Source organism: Hypomesus nipponensis, chromosome 21 (genome assembly GCF_054491055.1).
Source record: "Hypomesus nipponensis isolate SF chromosome 21, ASM5449105v1, whole genome shotgun sequence".
NCBI classification, from domain to species: Eukaryota; Metazoa; Chordata; class Actinopteri; order Osmeriformes; family Osmeridae; genus Hypomesus; species Hypomesus nipponensis.
In genome coordinates, this window is record NC_140381.1 from 7,055,904 (window position 1) to 7,072,500 (window position 16,597).

A 16,597-nucleotide genomic window follows, 5' to 3' on the forward strand; every position below is an offset into this window, starting at 1 on the left:
TGGGCGGAGTGAAACAGAAACACACAGCAAAGGCTGAATGGCTCAGACAAATGTGTGTATGCGTGTGCACTGGGATCCAAGCAAAGCTTAGTTTCCAGTAGGCATACTGGATATTGTATATGGTCAAATACACAAAGAGCTTGCTATGAGTCCTGAATCAATAAACACACACACAGACACACACACAGGGCTGACAGACTCTTCAATAACAAATCCAACCTTAAAGTGCTGACCCAGCTATATTAAATCTGGCTCTACTATGGAGTACGTGAGCCCCTTGTCAGCCTCTAATAAGCTGTTCAATCAGAAACCGGATGAAACCGGATGCATGGTCTTGTTGTGATGTAGAACCTGGTGCCTTTGTGTGTGCACTACACTTGTTTCTGGTTCATGGCTGTGTTGGTGTGGGCGCTGTTTTCAGAATCAGAGCACACACTGACTCAGCCCTGAGCGCGGTTCTACAAATAGCATCGCAGACTTCCAGGGAGAGCATATGTGTGTGTGTGTGTGTGCGCACGGTTTGAGAACACAACTTTTGGTTGCGTTTGATGAAGTTCGTGGATTCTGTTGAAGTGTGTCTTGTGTGTGTCTTGCTTTTTGCCTTTCTTGTTCCTGTGTGTGTGTGTGTGTGTGTGTGTCTCCCTCACCTGTCTTTTGGCTGTCTTGCTCCTTTGTGTGTGTGTGTGAGGTGTAGGGGGGCTGCTGTTGTTCCTCCAGGCCTGCGGGGGGCAGAACCACTCCACCTCGCTCAGGTAGACCAGGAAGGAGCAGTCGGAGCCGTCCACGCCATAGAAGGCATAACAGGGGTCGGATGTCCAGCGGGCGCGCATCCACTGGAGGAAGAAGAACACACACACACAGAAAGGGAAGACAAGTACATGTAACCGGTGTGATCTGGTGAAAGTCACTCGTCAGGTATGTAATGGGCCACCCGCGTCAACGGATAGCTAGCTTTTCTTTGGCGTAGTTGGTAGTGGCTGCGCTTGGAAGTCGAGAGGTGGCAGGTTCCACTCCCCGTGGGGGTGAACATTGGCCAGATACCTCTGACAGAGCTTGCAAGACCACGTCCGTTGCATACCCGTTACATACACAGGAGATGAAGATCGTAGGAGGTTCGAGGCGAGGAAGGAAGGGTAAGCATGCGGATCGTGAAAGTGTTCACGTAGCGTTGGGCGACAACCAGAAATGAACTCGAAAACATCCAAACTCACGTCTACTTTGCCAGGGCAGTCTGGGTAGCGGGGGTCCCTGGGCACCTCACACTGGCCTGCTGTCCCATCTCGCACCGCTAGACCGGACAAAGACACACACGTACACATTGTGGAAGGTCAAAGACGATGTGGTTGTTGAATGACACCGTCGATCCCTGCTCCGGGGTTTGAGGCACAGTGGACTATAAGCTGCAGTCACCAGCCTGCTCTGAAGCACTATGTTTACGGGGCATGCAGGCAATAATAACAAAACACACAGACACACACACCCTTCACTGCATCACTGTCCCCAAGGTAACAGAGGAAAAAGTGTCCAGTCGCCGTTTGTTCAGCCTCCACTCACAGCATTAATTGCTCCATTGAGTTGGTGAACTGCCTCCCTCAAGCTTTGAATCCGTCAGAGTGAATCGAGTTCAACTTCTGTCCTTATATGGAGGGGGAAGTTAGATTGATGAGACCCTCTCTTTCGCTCTCTTTCTTTTCTCTTTCTCTTTCTCTCTCTCTTCTTCGTCTGGCAGCCTCTGTCGCTTGTCATCCCTCTTACTGGATCAACAAATTACATGTCTATAACCGGTTATTTCCATTTGCTTAGTGGAAGACAATGTTCTCTTCATCTTCTTCCACCCTGGGGTTACTCTGTGCGCAAAAAAACCCCAAAAAACCATCCGCCACCCCAAAAATTACCCTGTCCGCAATATGATTAGCCTCCAATAATGCTGCCGCAGACTAAGAGACAATTAAAAGTGTGGAGGGGCTAAACAGATAAAACCTCAAATTCCCCTGGCGAGACCGAGTGCATGAAAAGCCCACCGTGGCGGAAGGGGCGGGATATTCCCGTCACGTTCTCGACAGTCTCTCCGAGACATTAATCATCATCCGCTCGAGCCCCGACAACGAGCCTAATAAAGTCCAACAGCGTTCTTTCATTCACTTCATATGTGATTAAAAAATTAATAAATAAATAAAAGCAGTGAATTCGAAGCTTGGTGTGTTGTTGCCCTCGAGTCCCAACAAGAAAACAAAGAGAGATAACAACACTAATTTCTTTTCATAACAGTAATTACTTGGGAGGGAGTGGGATGAAGGAGAGAAAGGAAAGAGAGCGAGAGGTTGATAAAGGAGAACGCTCCCTTGATATTCGCCTATGTGTGGCTGCGGGCAGGAGCTCGTGAAATTATTTATGATTTGATTAAAAAAAGCCAACGATGGACCACTATAGAAATCAACAACATTGGTGGGAAGCAATAAAAGGAGAAAGGAGGGATGAAAACGAACTGCTCTAAAATCCCAGGGTGTTCTGCCCGCGTGATGACGCCGTGCTTCATTTGTTTAGCACGATAGATCTCCCATTCATAATTCATATTCAGTCGTTTCCCCCCACAAAGCTCTGGTCATACTTTTATCAAATGGACTCAATTTCTACATCCATCAGCGCTGTGAAAGTGGCACCTAGGCCTATTTAGCATGGTATGCAGTTTTCCCTTTTAGCGCTTTCTGTCTTTATGGCTATGGCAAAAATATATTTAGATTTGTGTGTTTATAAAGCTGCAGCTATAACCACAGGATGGATCATTTGGCTGGCCGACAGCCCTCTGCACCTAAACTAGGTTAGGTTGGCCTGTTCTTTTGTTTTGCTTTTCTAACAGGTTCTCAAAGCCTAATGAGGCTGGTGATGAGTACCTCTGCTGACTGCCATGCTGTTCTGAAGGATCTGCTCCACTCTGACAGCCATGTTGGACACGTTCTGAGCGATGGCTTGGATCCTCTCCACCAGGCTTGCCGGCTGGAACCTACACACACACACACACGCGCGCACGCACACACACACACAAACAAAAGGAACAGTGAGACAGCCTATGATTTTGCACTTTGATCAGCTTTCTGTAAGCTGACATGAAAGGAACCGAGTTTGAGAGGGAGAATTGGTGAGTCACCCCAGCTAACCTTCCCAGTTACAATCTGTCGAAAGCTTTGCGGCTTCATCTGCTCTCACGGAATTCAAAGTGAATAACAAACCTGTACTTATTAAACTCTTCTCTGCTTTCTTGTTCCTTCCTCTCGCGTCCTGTCTCCGTTTCGACGCAACTCTTTTTGAGATTTCCTCTTCTGTCTCACTCCATCCTCCCACCCTCCCCTTCCCTCCAGACAATTATACCCTCTCTCTTTCTCTCTCTCTTTCTCTTTATCTCTCCCTCTCCCTTTCTCCCTCTCTCTTTCTCTGAACAGATGTAAAGCAATGCTAACTGGCTGCAGAAATGCTAATTGTGCAGCACTTGGTTGGAGCGTGAAATGGAAAGAGGCCGACATTGCCAGCACAATTTCCTCGGCGGGATAAGAGAGAGTTGCCCGAGTAACAATACCAGACAGAACAAGGCTTCAACTGCGTGCTCTGAGGGTAGTATTCTTTTACAGAACAACGGGAGAGGGAGAGAGAAATAAAAGACAGAGAGAGACAGAGTAAGAAAGAAGATAAGAGATGCACCGTGTAATTGACAAGAGTAGATACTGCAGACCGGGACGAGCAATAGTTTCAGTAAGTGGACTGGCTGTCCTGTTAAAGTGTGTCTTTGTGTGTCTTTGTGTGTTTTTGTGTGTTTGTGTTTATTTGCATGTACAAGCAAGCGTGCATCTACATGTGCGTGTTTGCACATCTGGCTGTTTTGCCTCATCGGCAAACAGCCGTTAACCCTTGCTAATGTGAAAGATTAGCCACAGAAAGCTAACAGCCCCTTCTTCTCTCTAAAAACTTGTTAGGGACCGCTAGCACGTTTGCCTGAATGAGGAACAAATGGATTGCAAAGCTGCTTCATTGACTATCTGTCCAGTCTTGATGAGAACTACAGGGTGAGTCTCCGGAGGATGGTGTGTATGTGTGTGTGTGTGTGTGTGTGTGGGGGGGGGGTATTTAAACAAAATCTAATGAAGAATAATGAGCTTTTCATAATCATCTGTCAAACACAAACTACAAGTGCAAACTAATCTATGACTTGGATGTTTTGTAGGTGGAAAAACTGAGATTTTTTTTTTTTTTTTTTTTTTTTTTACATTTCCAGCATGGCAGATTACATTCACAGATGAAAAAAAAGACAGTGACTTTTTAAAATGGGCAAATGATCAATTCCAGGAAGATACTCAAGAAGACATCACTTCAACACAAGGAGACACAAGTCTGTGGTAAACGGATCCAGTTGAGTTTTCTGGTGACCTCATACAAAGCTGAACTGTCATTGGTCGGGTCATGACCCTTCTTAGGGGGGCCCCTGGGAAGTGGCCCGTGTATCCCCTAGTTAGATTCCGAGTATAGCGCCTGTGTGACTTTGGGACTGGCTGACATACCCTGGAAGAGATGTGCCCTGCTTAGCCAAAAATCCATCTCCCGTCCCAACGAGGCCATCTCCGGAGAAAGACCGCGAGAAGGAGCGAAAGACAAGGGAAGGGGAGGAAGAGAGAGCCAAAGGAGAGTAGGAGGGAATAACAAAAGGGAAGCCAAGGAGCACTGAGCAAGGGGAAGGGAGTGAAGGAAAGAGGGTAGGGAGAAACACTCATGGGGAGAGAAGGGGCGGGAGAGACAAAGACACACTGAAAGGAGAGACACAGATGAAAAGAAAGACCGAACCAGGAGGCTCCGCCTGCAGAGAGGCAAGCCGCCGACATCGCCAGGCTTCTGAGGAGGGCGAACAAAACTGTAGAACTGTAGCATTAAATGATAATCGCGATCAAAGACGACTACAACAATATACATATTTGATGGCCCCCGTCGCCGCCTCTCCAGGATGAGTCTTTCTCCACGCGATGAACAGAGACAGATGCTTTCCTCTGCAAATGAGTGAAATCAGACAGAGTCGCGAGCGAGGTTGAGGAGAGAGAGAGAGCACGGGAGAAATAATGACCGAAGAAATCAATAGAGAGAAAATAAAACAAGGGGGAGGTGGGAGGGGGGGGGGGGGGGAGTAGGAGAAAGGAAAAAGAGAGAGGGGGAGTTGATAAGGAGACAGACAGATGGATGAGTCTGTGCTCTCCTTCGTTCACTGTGGTCTCTGTGTGTGTGTCTCTCTGTGTGTGTGTGTCTCTCTGTGTGTGTGTGTCTCTCTGTGTGTGTGTGTCTCTCTGTGTGTGTGTCTCTCTCTGTGTGTGTGTCTCTCTCTGTGTGTGTGTGTCTCTCTCTGTGTGTGTGTGTCTCTCTCTGTGTGTGTGTGTCTCTCTCTGTGTGTGTGTGTCTCTCTCTGTGTGTGTGTGTCTCTCTCTGTGTGTGTGTGTCTCTCTCTGTGTGTGTGTGTCTCTCTCTCTCTCTCTCTCTCTCTCTCTCTCTCTCTCTCTCTCTCTCTCTCTCTCTCTCTCTCTCTCTCTCTCTCTCTCTCTCTCTCTCTCTCTCTCTCTCTCTCTCTCTCTCTCTCTCTCTCTCTCTCTCTCTCTCTCTCTCTCTCTCTCTCTCTCTCTCTCTCTCTCTCTCTCTCTCTCCCTCTCTCTCTCTCTCTCTCTCTCTCTCTCTCTCTAATGAGCGTGTTCTCATGAGGTTTGCTGGGTGGCGATCACCGTGTCCCATCAGCTCTTGCTCTCAGGGCCAAGAACAGACATGTGACACCGCCACCAGTATGTGGGGACACGTCTGCACTCTGGGAGAGAAACAAAACAAACCCCTCACACTTCGCTTCACCGCGCTTGCTCCTGTCACTCCCCATTTCATATCACTCCACAGCGGGTAACGCCACACCACAAGCTTCTAGAATCATTCACGGGTGAAAGTCCCACCTCTTGTGTCTCTTGTTCCTCCACCGTTCGTTGTGTACCTTCCATTTAGGGTGCCAGTTGTCTTCGCTATGTTGAGAAAGATAATGAACCGGAAAGATCCTGCTCTAGTTTGTTGGGATGGGGGGGGGGTGGGGGGGGTCAACTGGAGTGGGGGTGTTATGAAACAAAATGTCCCCCCTAGTTTCTCCTGGGTAATGTGGGTTGGTGCATGCTTTGGGAGACAGTTATAGGAAGAGGCTGAAGAAAAGTAGACTGTGGGAGCGAACAAAGACCAGAGGGCCGATTTGCCCTCTTCGACTGAGACACTGAATAAGAGTGCAAGTCTCCTTTTCTCTTCTGTTCCTCGCTCTCTCTCTCTCTCTCCTTCCCTCGCTCTCTCTCTCTCCTTCCCTCGCTCTCTCTCTCTCCATCCCCGCTCCCTTTCTTGTTATTTCTTTCTGCTCCTTCACTAACGAGTGCCTGCCCTGTGGGCGAATCGCAGGCTGGGGCCTCAGACATGGCGCTCTGTTCGCTCCTACACGGTGGTATGTCAGCCGAAATGAAGCTCACGCAAAGATGAGCGCCCGTCCGTGTGTGTGTGTGTTTGTGTGTGCGTGTACAACTTTTGCCAGGGCCGTCTATCTGTTATCCCCCTCCCCCTCAGTAACCTCTAGGGAAAATCCCATTGAGTCCCCCCCCCCCCCCCCCCCGCCACATTGCTCTCGCACCTCTAGTGTGAAAGCGAGGGAAGGACGAAAGGGAGGAGGGGGAAAGCGGAGAGGTAGGGAGGGCAGAAGGAGTGATGGAGTGATGATGGAATGAAACTCATAATCACTGGAGCGGAGAAAGACATGGCGTATACTGCAGCGGTCACACTGCGTGTGTGTGTGTGTGTGTGTGGTTCTGTGTGCGGCTGTGTGTGTATGCCCGTGTGTAACGGGGCCAATAATTGTTGAGGGGGGGTGCTTGGTCAGGGTGCTATGATTTGGTCCTGTTCCCAGGTCCTAAGTCAGGTCACCTTAGGGAACCCAGTAACTCTACTCTGAAGCACACACTTCTCAAGACGAAAGTAGACGTGTGTGTGTGCGCGTGACATAATCTACAGAATGCTACTTTTCTTCGAATCCCTGATCCTCCACTGTACCATTTACAGCACAAAGAATCCTCACACAATACACGATTCAACTCATACAGCTGTCTATACGATCCGTTTATGTGAATGTGGAGCTTCTGGAAACCTCTATTCGACTGACCGGGCTACTGGCAGTGTTACAGAGTTGAAACTAGGTATCAGAGAATATTACCACTGTGGAGCAGAATGGTTAGAAGAGACACTGATTCTACTTAACACCCGTGCCAGACCCTATTAATCACACCTTCCGCTCACAGTTCCCCATGCAGAGGGGAACCTGAGAACAGCTCTCATCGTTTAACGAGGACTGATTCTAGAGATTCTGAGTTGAGGAGGGAATTTTTTTTTTGTCGAAGAGTGCGAACGCAGAAAAGAGAGAACTTCATCCTGGAGCGCATCTCTTGTTCAGACAGTACTAACTCCTTGTTCACCCTACAGAAACCTACCAAAAATTGGAGGGGTACAAAAAGTTGAGATCATCCTATGCGCTAGCACTTTCCCTGCCCTTTGGCTACAGTATTTACTGGTGGAGACGTTTCAATGGTCTCTCGGCATCAGTAGGGACATCTCCGCACTCCTAAACCTACAAGTCTACCTCCAACCTTCCAGATGTGAGAAACAGCAGGGAGTCAGGTGGCTGAACGGTGAGGGAGTCGGGCTAGTAATCAGAAGGTCGCCAGTTCAATTCCCCAGTCCAATGGCCCTGTACTTACTGTAAGTAAGTAAGTCGCTCTGGATAAGAGCATCTGCTAAATGACTAAATCCAATCCAGACCGTACCAACAGCAGGATCTATCCAGACCGTACCAACAGCAGGATCTATCCAGACCGTACCAACAGCAGGATCTATCCAGACCGTACCAACAGCAGGATCTATCCAGACCGTACCAACAGCAGGATCTATCCAGACCGTACCAACAGCAGGATCTATCCAGACCGTACCAACAGCAGGATCTATCCAGACCGTACCAACAGCAGGATCTATCCAGACCGTACCAACAGCAGGATCTATCCAGACCGTACCAACAGCAGGATCTATCCAGACCGTACCAACAGCAGGATCTATCCAGACCGTACCAACAGCAGGATCTATCCAGACCGTACCAACAGCAGGATCTATCCAGACCGTACCTGTTGATGACCGAGCTGAGCTCATCCAGGCGGCGGGTGTCACTGCTGGTGGCGTTGTCCAGCTTCGACAGACTGTCCATCCTCTTGAGGATCACCTCCAGCATGTCACTGATCTTCCTGAGGACACCCCTGGACTCCACACCACCCAGAACTGAGGGGAGAGAGAAAGAGAGAGGAGGAGGAGGAGGGTGGTGAATAACTAGATAGGTAGATTACTATGAATATTAGATTAGTGAATAGTAGATTACTATGAGTACGGTAGGTATAGGTAGATAGATAGAAATGTTTTTCTGTGTGTGACTAGAGTGAGTCAATGATTTGGGCAAGCCCAGTGTTGAAAGACATGCTGCCAACACCCTTCCTGAAGGCCTCACACCACAGTGTGCGGTTCTCCTATCTCCTGGTATGATATGTGCAGGAGAATGTCACCACGGTCTGAGTCATAAAAAGGAGTCAGAAAGGGGAACTAATTATGTTGACATTCCCACGCTCTCTTGCTTTCTCTCGGGGGGAAGCAATTACACACGACCATCGCTTTCCTTCCATCACTTAGTGAATTAGAGAGTTTATGTGTGTGCAGACAGAAAGTGAGCGAGAGAGAGAGAGAGAGAGAGAGAGAGAGAGGTGTGTGGGTTTGCTGTGCTGCACGCAGGGATTATGCCAGGGTTGTTGACTTGGCATCTCAAGGTCACACACAGATGAAGTCCTATTATTTTATCCCTGCGCGTTCGTTCACCAAAATGAAGCTGTGAATGGTAACAAGACCACTGCGAAGTGGAAAAAGTATAGAGGACGTTGCAAAAAAGACACTTCCTTTGAGCTCCTAGCTTCCAAGGTCAAAGGTCGTTCTTCTCTCCCTCTTCTTCCCATCATGCCCCTCAGTAGGCCCCTCCGACTGGCATGGTAATCACCAGCGCTGAGCCTGCCACTCAGTCACACAGCACGTCGGATCAACTGACAGGCAATTACATCAGATGAAGTCCTCCTCAAAACTGTCAGCCGAAGGTCATTGGCTTCTTATCCACAGAGCAGCCAATGGGAACTCACTTTCACCTAGCTGGGGAGTTATCTGCCCGGTGACAGATAAGGGCATTGTTGAGTGACAATTTTGCGTCCTTGGGTCGTGATGGATCACCGTGTCGGCGTTGATGGCCTGGACAACGTTAGCATGATTGGCTCCCGAAGAGCACTAATGAGCGTGATGTCATCTTGTAAAATGGAGAATCAAATCACCCCGCGATCTCATTGGCTGGCTCACTGGCAGAGTCGTTAAAACATTGGCGATGTCTCTTTAATGACATCTTAAGGGAGTTGCAGGGAGATACGAGGGTGTGTATTCATTCGATAAACAAATGGCAGTTTGAAAGGTGAGACCTTGGTTTGTGTTCAGGAGATGAAAAGAAATCAAAAGGAAGACGCACAAGTGCAGGTGAAAAATCAGTCCTCCGAGCAGTAGCTTCATCGAGCTAGTGTTAGCATCTCTCTTCATGGTGACTCTCATTAGCCTCTCACTGATCACAGCTTAGCATCCGCATTAGCATTAGCACTCCCTAGGGAGCCGCACTGTCTGATAAGGAAGCTCATTGTTTTAAAAGGCTATCGACAGGTCTCTGCCCGCTCGATACCTACACACCTTCAAAAACACAGTCGCAGACCCAATTGAGAAGCGCTTTTACAATGACTCGGATGTTAGATTGTTTTCCCAACTAACTTATTAGAATGTAAATAAAGAAATGTTTAGGAGGCGAATGTAAAGTCGAGACTGTAGCAAGTACAATCGAGCATCCTGTGTAAGCCATTGTGTGTGGAAACTGGTGGTGAAACAAAATCGACCCCGAAGAGCAATTCACAACATAAGGTTGCCATTTCTGCAGTGAAATTCCTGTTCCATTTTTCTTCAAGGGAAGATAAATTATCAATAGGTCTACCGTTAATGCCACCAAACTGGCTACCACTTACTCTCCATTTCACCGCGAGGGCAGCATGCGTTATCTTACACCCCATGACTTTCAATTGTACTTTAAGAATCGCACTTGAAAATCTCATCAATTTCGAGTAAGGAACATGTGGTGGCTTGGGCTTATAGGTATACAAACCGCCCCTCTACCTGCTTGGTGCCTTATCTAGAAATAAATCCTTGTTTAGGATTCAGGAAGTGTGAAGACACACACAGCCAAGAGGCCTGGGTAGCTCTCTCTTGGCTGGCACTATTTCACGGTATGTTTGGCCTCTCCTCCTGACGCGGAGGGGAATAAATGGCCAACACACACAGACACAGAGCGAGCGAGGGGCCATATTGGCCTGAATATTTAGCGTCACACTCCACCGCATGGATTCCTCGAGGTCTGAAACGCACGAGGCGTGAACACAGTCAGTGTCAGTGATAGCCTCTGCACGAGCTGCAAGAAGTGTGACACATCGGTGTCATCTGTGTGTGTGTGTGTGTTTGTGCTTGGCTGCCAGCCTAGCCTAACTCCTGAGGGAGAACCTTTAGTCACACTTAAAAATATCTTAGCCAAGTATTCCACAACAACATTGATGGAACTACAAAGTCCAGGTACCCGCACACACAAACACAGGCACGCACACACATAGCATCAGTGGTCCACCACCACCAGAGAGAACCATTTAAACGGCCCAGCATAACAGTAAACGGCCCAATGAGTGTATACCAAAAGGCTCTTTAGCGTGGCGCTTGCTAGCAACATGGTAAAAAAGGAGGAAAACAAGAGCTTTTTAGCATCCCGGTGGAGGAGGAGAAGAGGAGGAAGTTGAAGGAGGAGGAGAGGAGGAGTGTGAAGGAGGAGGAGGAGGAGAAGAGGAGGAGGGTGAACGAGGAGGAGAAGGAGAAGAGGAGGGTGAAGGAGGAGGAGGAGAGGAGGAGGGTGAAGGAGGAGAAGAGGAGGAGGGTGAAGGAGGAGGAGGAGGAGAAGAGGAAGGTGAAGGAGGAGGAGAAGAGGAGGGTGAAGGAGGAGGAGGAGGAGAAGAGGAAGGTGAAGGAGGAGGAGGAGGAGAAGAGGAGGGTGAAGGAGGAGGAGAAGAGGAAGGTGAAGGAGGAGGAGGGTGAAGGAGAAGAGCAGTGAGTGCTGGTATGAAGTATTGGTGTAAAGGGGACATTGGGCCCTCCATTAAGGGTTCATGGACAGAACTGAGAGAAAGGTTATTGTGGCAGGGTCCCTTCCATTAGGGCTGTGACTGTGCCCCGAGGGGAGAGTGTGTTTGTGCGTCTGTGTGTGGGGGGGATGTGTGTGTGTGTGTGAGTGGGTGTGTGTGTTCATGTGTGTCTAAAGTTGAGACAAAAGGGCAGTGTGGGGGTAAGCCTCAAAATCCTTTTTGATGTGGGTTGTGCTTTCATCAATACCTAGCTGGAAAGCACGCAAGTTAGTAGTATTTGCCCTAAAAAGCTACATGCTGTGTGTGTGTGTGTGCGCGTGCGCGTGCGCGTGCTCCTGTTCTCTGGTGGTGAGTCACCGTGAGGTGTGCGGTCGTGCGTTGTGATAGGCCAGGGGCTGTTTGCATATTCATGAGGTGAAGCACATTCGGAAGCTTGAGGGGGGCTGACCTGATGGCAACACTTGCAGAGAAATGAAAATGCAGCGTGACACAAGCACATAATCCATAATGTATAATGGTATAACATATTTCTGGATAATAGTGTGTATATTAACATGTCTGGTGTTTGCGCGTGCGTGGGTGCACGTGGGGAGCAGAGTGAATGCAATCATCTGAATGCAGTTTGGTAACCTCCTTGGGCTGCACGAAGGGTCTGCAACACTAACCCCGCAATCTCCATATCCTATCAACCACTTCCTTCTCCCTATTCAATTACACTAAATTAGATGCAGTTTCATTATTACAGCATGGGAGTTGTAGTCATTAGGCAAATACCGGCAGAGAGGATGGATGACAAAATCAAGACTGGAAGGATGGATCTCTCTGAGGTGTGAAAGCTGTTTAGGTACACCTACTGACTGGCGTACTGTATTGACGGTGGGCAGGGCGTAGTGGGTGGTTTGAGCATCAGCATGCTAGGAAGAGGATCCATACAGGATGTCAATATGACTATCCAGGAAGTCAATGTAGCTGTGGAATTGCTATTATTAATGAGTGTGGCAAAGCTATTTCAGCTTGTTTGCAGGGCTCTTGTAGATTCAACACAGTGCAAAGGCACCGACATAGCAGAAATACTGAACGAAAAAGAAGATGGAAATGTTACTGCCTCTACCTGGTCCTCCCCTCTCTCTCACTTTTTCCCATTGAACTCTTTGTGTAAAATCTCCAAATAGTTTAGTTTCCTAGTTCATTTTTAGAGACAGAGACAGACAGAGAGAGAGAGAGAGAGAGAGGGGGGGGAGGAGAGAGAAAAAGAGAGAAAAGGAGAGAAAAAAAATCTATTGGCGCTGACAACTTCTGTCACTCCGCCTTTATGTCTGTCTCTGTTTCAAAGCGCACGGTGAAAGGGGGGGATGAAAACGAGTGAGAGACTGTAGTTCCTGTAATCTATCTCTTTTGTGCCACTGCTGAGCGGCTTCAATTAAAACCTCTCCCCCCTTCCTCCTCTTTTCCTCACCCCCCCTTTTCTTTCCCCTCCTTTGTTCACTAGCACATCCTCTCCACACCCGTGCTTTGATTCCATCCATCTGCGGAACAGTAATCGTCTTGGATCAAACTCTTTCTTCCATTATCCCCCTCTCTCCCCCTCTCTCTCTCCCCCTCTCTCTCTCCCCCTCCTTCCCTCCCTCTCTCTTTCTCTCTCATCAACGTCCTCAATCTCTGACTATCTCCATCTCTCTTCCCCTCTCTCGTTCCCTCCGTCTCATTCAAGGCCGTGGTAAAATGAGCACCGCCGCTACAATTATACGTAGCATGATGTCAGACCCTGTAACAGCGATAAGCCTTCGAGCCCACTCTCCCACAATGCGGCGTCCCCCCTTGCAACTATGAAAAAGGAACGCGTCACAAAAACGTTTCATCCGAATCAGGACAGAGGCTCCGAAACAAACGCGCCGCACCACAAAAGCCAATGTGTTTACTTGCACTGTCTGAATGCACTGCCAATTCCATTTGGAGACGACGGCAGTCATTTACACAAGCAGAGGCTTGGGAACGATCCTGCGTTTGATATGAGAAACCCCGAGGACCAATCAGCTTCATTGCCAACCTCGATGCATTTGTCCTAATGAATCCGTGTCCCCGTCTAATGGATGTAGAGGACTTTGTGCTGCCATGCATTTTGTGTTGTCCATGAGAATCGTCATTTTAGTGAATGGGTGTATTCGACACAACCGCCACGCGTAAACACACTCATACATGTGTACATAATGCACATGTTAGGAAGCAGTGAGTCACAGACTGCATAGATGGGAATCTAGAAACAACTCTCTCCTTTTCTGTCTCGGCCTCTTTCGCTTCCACACACCCTCTCCCTCTCTGTCCACACACACACACATACAGTCTCTCTATCACAAACACTTTTCTCCCCTCCCCCTAGCCATCCATCCTCTCATGTCCTCTGCTGCCCTATTGGTTCATGGCTGCAGTAGGAGAGTAGCTTGTGGTCTTCTAACACACCCTGAGCCTGGCTTTGGTCCTGACCCAAAAAACATTCTAAATCTGCTTAGCCATGTGACATGTTCTACACACTATATGTCTGGATGCTGTCCTGTCCTGCTACGAATACACTATGGAACCTCCTCGCTGTGGCACCAGGATCCCCAAGGAGTCAGGTGGCTGAGCGGTGAGGGAATTGGGCTAGTCATCTGAAGGTCTCCAGTTCGATTCCCAGCCGTGCCAAATGTCGTTGTCTCCTTGGGCGAGGCACTTCACCCTACTTGCCTCTGGGGGAATGTCCCTGTACATACTGGAAGTCGCTCTGGATAAGAGCGTCTGCTAAATGTAAATCCCCAGCACCACAGCAGGCCTTGGTTACTGGGAGTGTGTTAGGCTTCGTGTTGACTTTCATTACGTCTCTTTGGTTTTTCATGACCTGCAGGGTATGAGTCCAGCTTCGGGGAGCCCTCCCAAGCCCCAGACGTCAGTGTGTGTTAGTGTGACAGTGAAACTGGGTGAGGTGTGTGTGTGCGTGTGTGTGTGTGCGTGCGTGCGTAAGCCTAAGTAAACCACAGTCCACTGGGAGGTAGATGAAGAGTAGATATGACATGGCCTTTTCTGTGTGTGTGTGTGTGTGTGTGTGTGAGTACGTGTTTTTGTACATGTGTGTATGTCTCTGATCTATAATCAAAAGTTCTTGGAAAAACGGCGAGTGAGAAAGAGAGAGAGGCTGTTTCTTTTCATTTTTCCTTCAAAAGACCACTGTGAAACAGTACACAACAAGCATATTGTGGTTCTTGTTTGCTGAAAACCTCTAGACTATCAATGGAAAAGCAAGAAAGAGCGAGGAAAGCAGAGAAAGGTGATGTTTTTCTCGATCTGAGAATAGCTACTCAAGGAGACATCTGGGCACTCAATCCTATCTATCTATCCATCTCTCTCCCCAGCCTCTCTCGCTCCCACTTTCTTCTTCGCTGCACTCCTTCTCCTTCTTACTCGCTCTCTCACACTCTCTCTTCTCTCGTTCCTGTTTAATAGCCGTTCTGTCTTCTTTCCCCCCCTGTCTCTTCCCCTCTGTATGTGTGCGTTCTTTGCAATAATTCACCTCACAGCAGATATATTAGCATCTGTCAGGCCTGGGCCAGAGCTAAAAGCCTTGGCAGAAGCCGACGTATTCTGCTTGATGGCACACTTCATTGCCCTGGCACCCGCATTCATCCTGTTATTTACTCACATTTACAGGTAATGAAGCGATAGACTGGTGGAAGCTGCAGGGAGGCGGCGAGCCCAGGCTGAGCCAAAATGGACGCCAAGCTTCGTGGAACCGCATGGGAGATTAAGGAGGTAATATCATGCATGGAGCCAAAATGGCCGTCCAAGCTGCTGCATAATAAATGAAGAAACTGTGACCAGCTGAGGAGGTTCCAGTGCAGGGGATTGGTCATTGGGTTCAGACGCAACACATCCTGAGCCAAAAAGGAGGATTTAGGGAGAGGGAACATATTTTGAGTGTCTGTTGAATACCCATGACTGGATCAAGTTCACATGGATGTACAGGGTGTCCGTTTCGCAGGATCAATTTTACAACCTGCTACAGTACTGAGAGGAGTGTGCCCAACCAGACAGAAAATCCTACAGTGTCAGTCAGTACACTTCACAACCCTCTCCCTCCCTTTCAGAAGGGTAAAGTGGTTGCTGTCATGCTGGTTAAGGAACAATGCTTCACTAAGTACAGAAGTAGTTGTGGCAGTAGACCACTTCCAGCATTGAGGTAAACAACATCCTTCTGGAAGAATCCTAATAATGCTTCCGTCATCAGTGAAACGTCCACTCAGGTTTTAGCGTACCGATAATGCAACACCAGTGTAAGCAGTGCTGATGTTGACTGTCAAAGATTCACTGTGAAACTGTAAAGCAAGGATATGTTTTATCTGTGTACATTACTCACTGACACGTTTTGAGATTGGAACATAACAAAGAATAACTTGTGTACGGACTTTGTGAAAGGTCAAGAAAACCAAAGCGAAATATCATTGTAGAGAAACGTCTAGCTAAATCCTCGAACTGGGAGAAAAAATGAGTTTTTGTTTTCTAAAACATAGTTGACCTCTATTCCACTCTTACACACACTGGCGTCATCTCTCTCTGTCCCTCACTATCTCTCCCTCTATCCCCCCCCCCCTCCTCCTGCTGTCTTTCTCTCCGAGGAGCTCTGATCTGGCTCCCTCCCAGTCTAATCTGACAGCCATGTCGGCTCCAATGAGTTTCCGTGCGGGGCAGAGCCACCACAGTCGCACCCTAATCGCATTACATCTCCCATACCTGAGATGCGACTGGGTGATGATGCGTTTTCATCCCTGCGATGTAGCGTTGATGGGTTGTTAGTTTCCGTATCAGGGACCTCAAATCAACCCAGCGCTGGCGTTGACAGAAGATAACAGAGATATTATTTTGTTCTCACGAAAGAGAAGGCCCTGGGTTTCAAGATGAAATTGGGGTCTAAAGACACACACGACACACACACACACACACACAAATGCATGCACACACAAATGCGCGCACACAAACACCAGCTCATGTGCAAAGTCTGTGTGTCTGATACACACATCGAAACACTTCCAAAACGCAAACATGCACAGACAAATCTCTGGGGACTTATATTGGAGAATCAATTATTGACAAATTTCCTTTCCCTGCTGGGTTTGATGTCCTGCTGAAATATTAATAGCTGTGGCTAGACTGGGAGACTGAGATGTGCAGAGGGCATCGGATGAGCAAACATGGCGTCGGTCTTCCTTGTCGTCATCCCTCCTCTACGCCTGTCATCCCTCCATCGCACCTCGCGA

General features: G+C 48.4%; 1 protein-coding gene across 5 annotated transcripts in view; it reads right to left on the minus strand.

The window, feature by feature from the left end:
* LOC146237679 (alpha-1,6-mannosylglycoprotein 6-beta-N-acetylglucosaminyltransferase B-like) overlaps nt 1–16,597 on the minus strand; it is a 67,681-nt gene that overhangs the window by 38,433 nt on the left and 12,651 nt on the right. For 4 of the 5 annotated variants that reach the window (XM_084685384.1, XM_084685381.1, XM_084685383.1 and 1 more), the window contains exons 3-6: nt 8,202–8,352; nt 2,892–3,001; nt 1,212–1,288; nt 648–833 (exon numbers count right to left, since the gene is read on the minus strand). In XM_084685384.1, coding sequence (XP_084541510.1) covers nt 648–833; nt 1,212–1,288; nt 2,892–3,001; nt 8,202–8,352 — 524 coding nt within the window. The remainder of the gene's footprint in view (nt 1–647; nt 834–1,211; nt 1,289–2,891; nt 3,002–8,201; nt 8,353–16,597) is intronic. The other variant, XM_084685385.1, reaches the window with a different exon arrangement.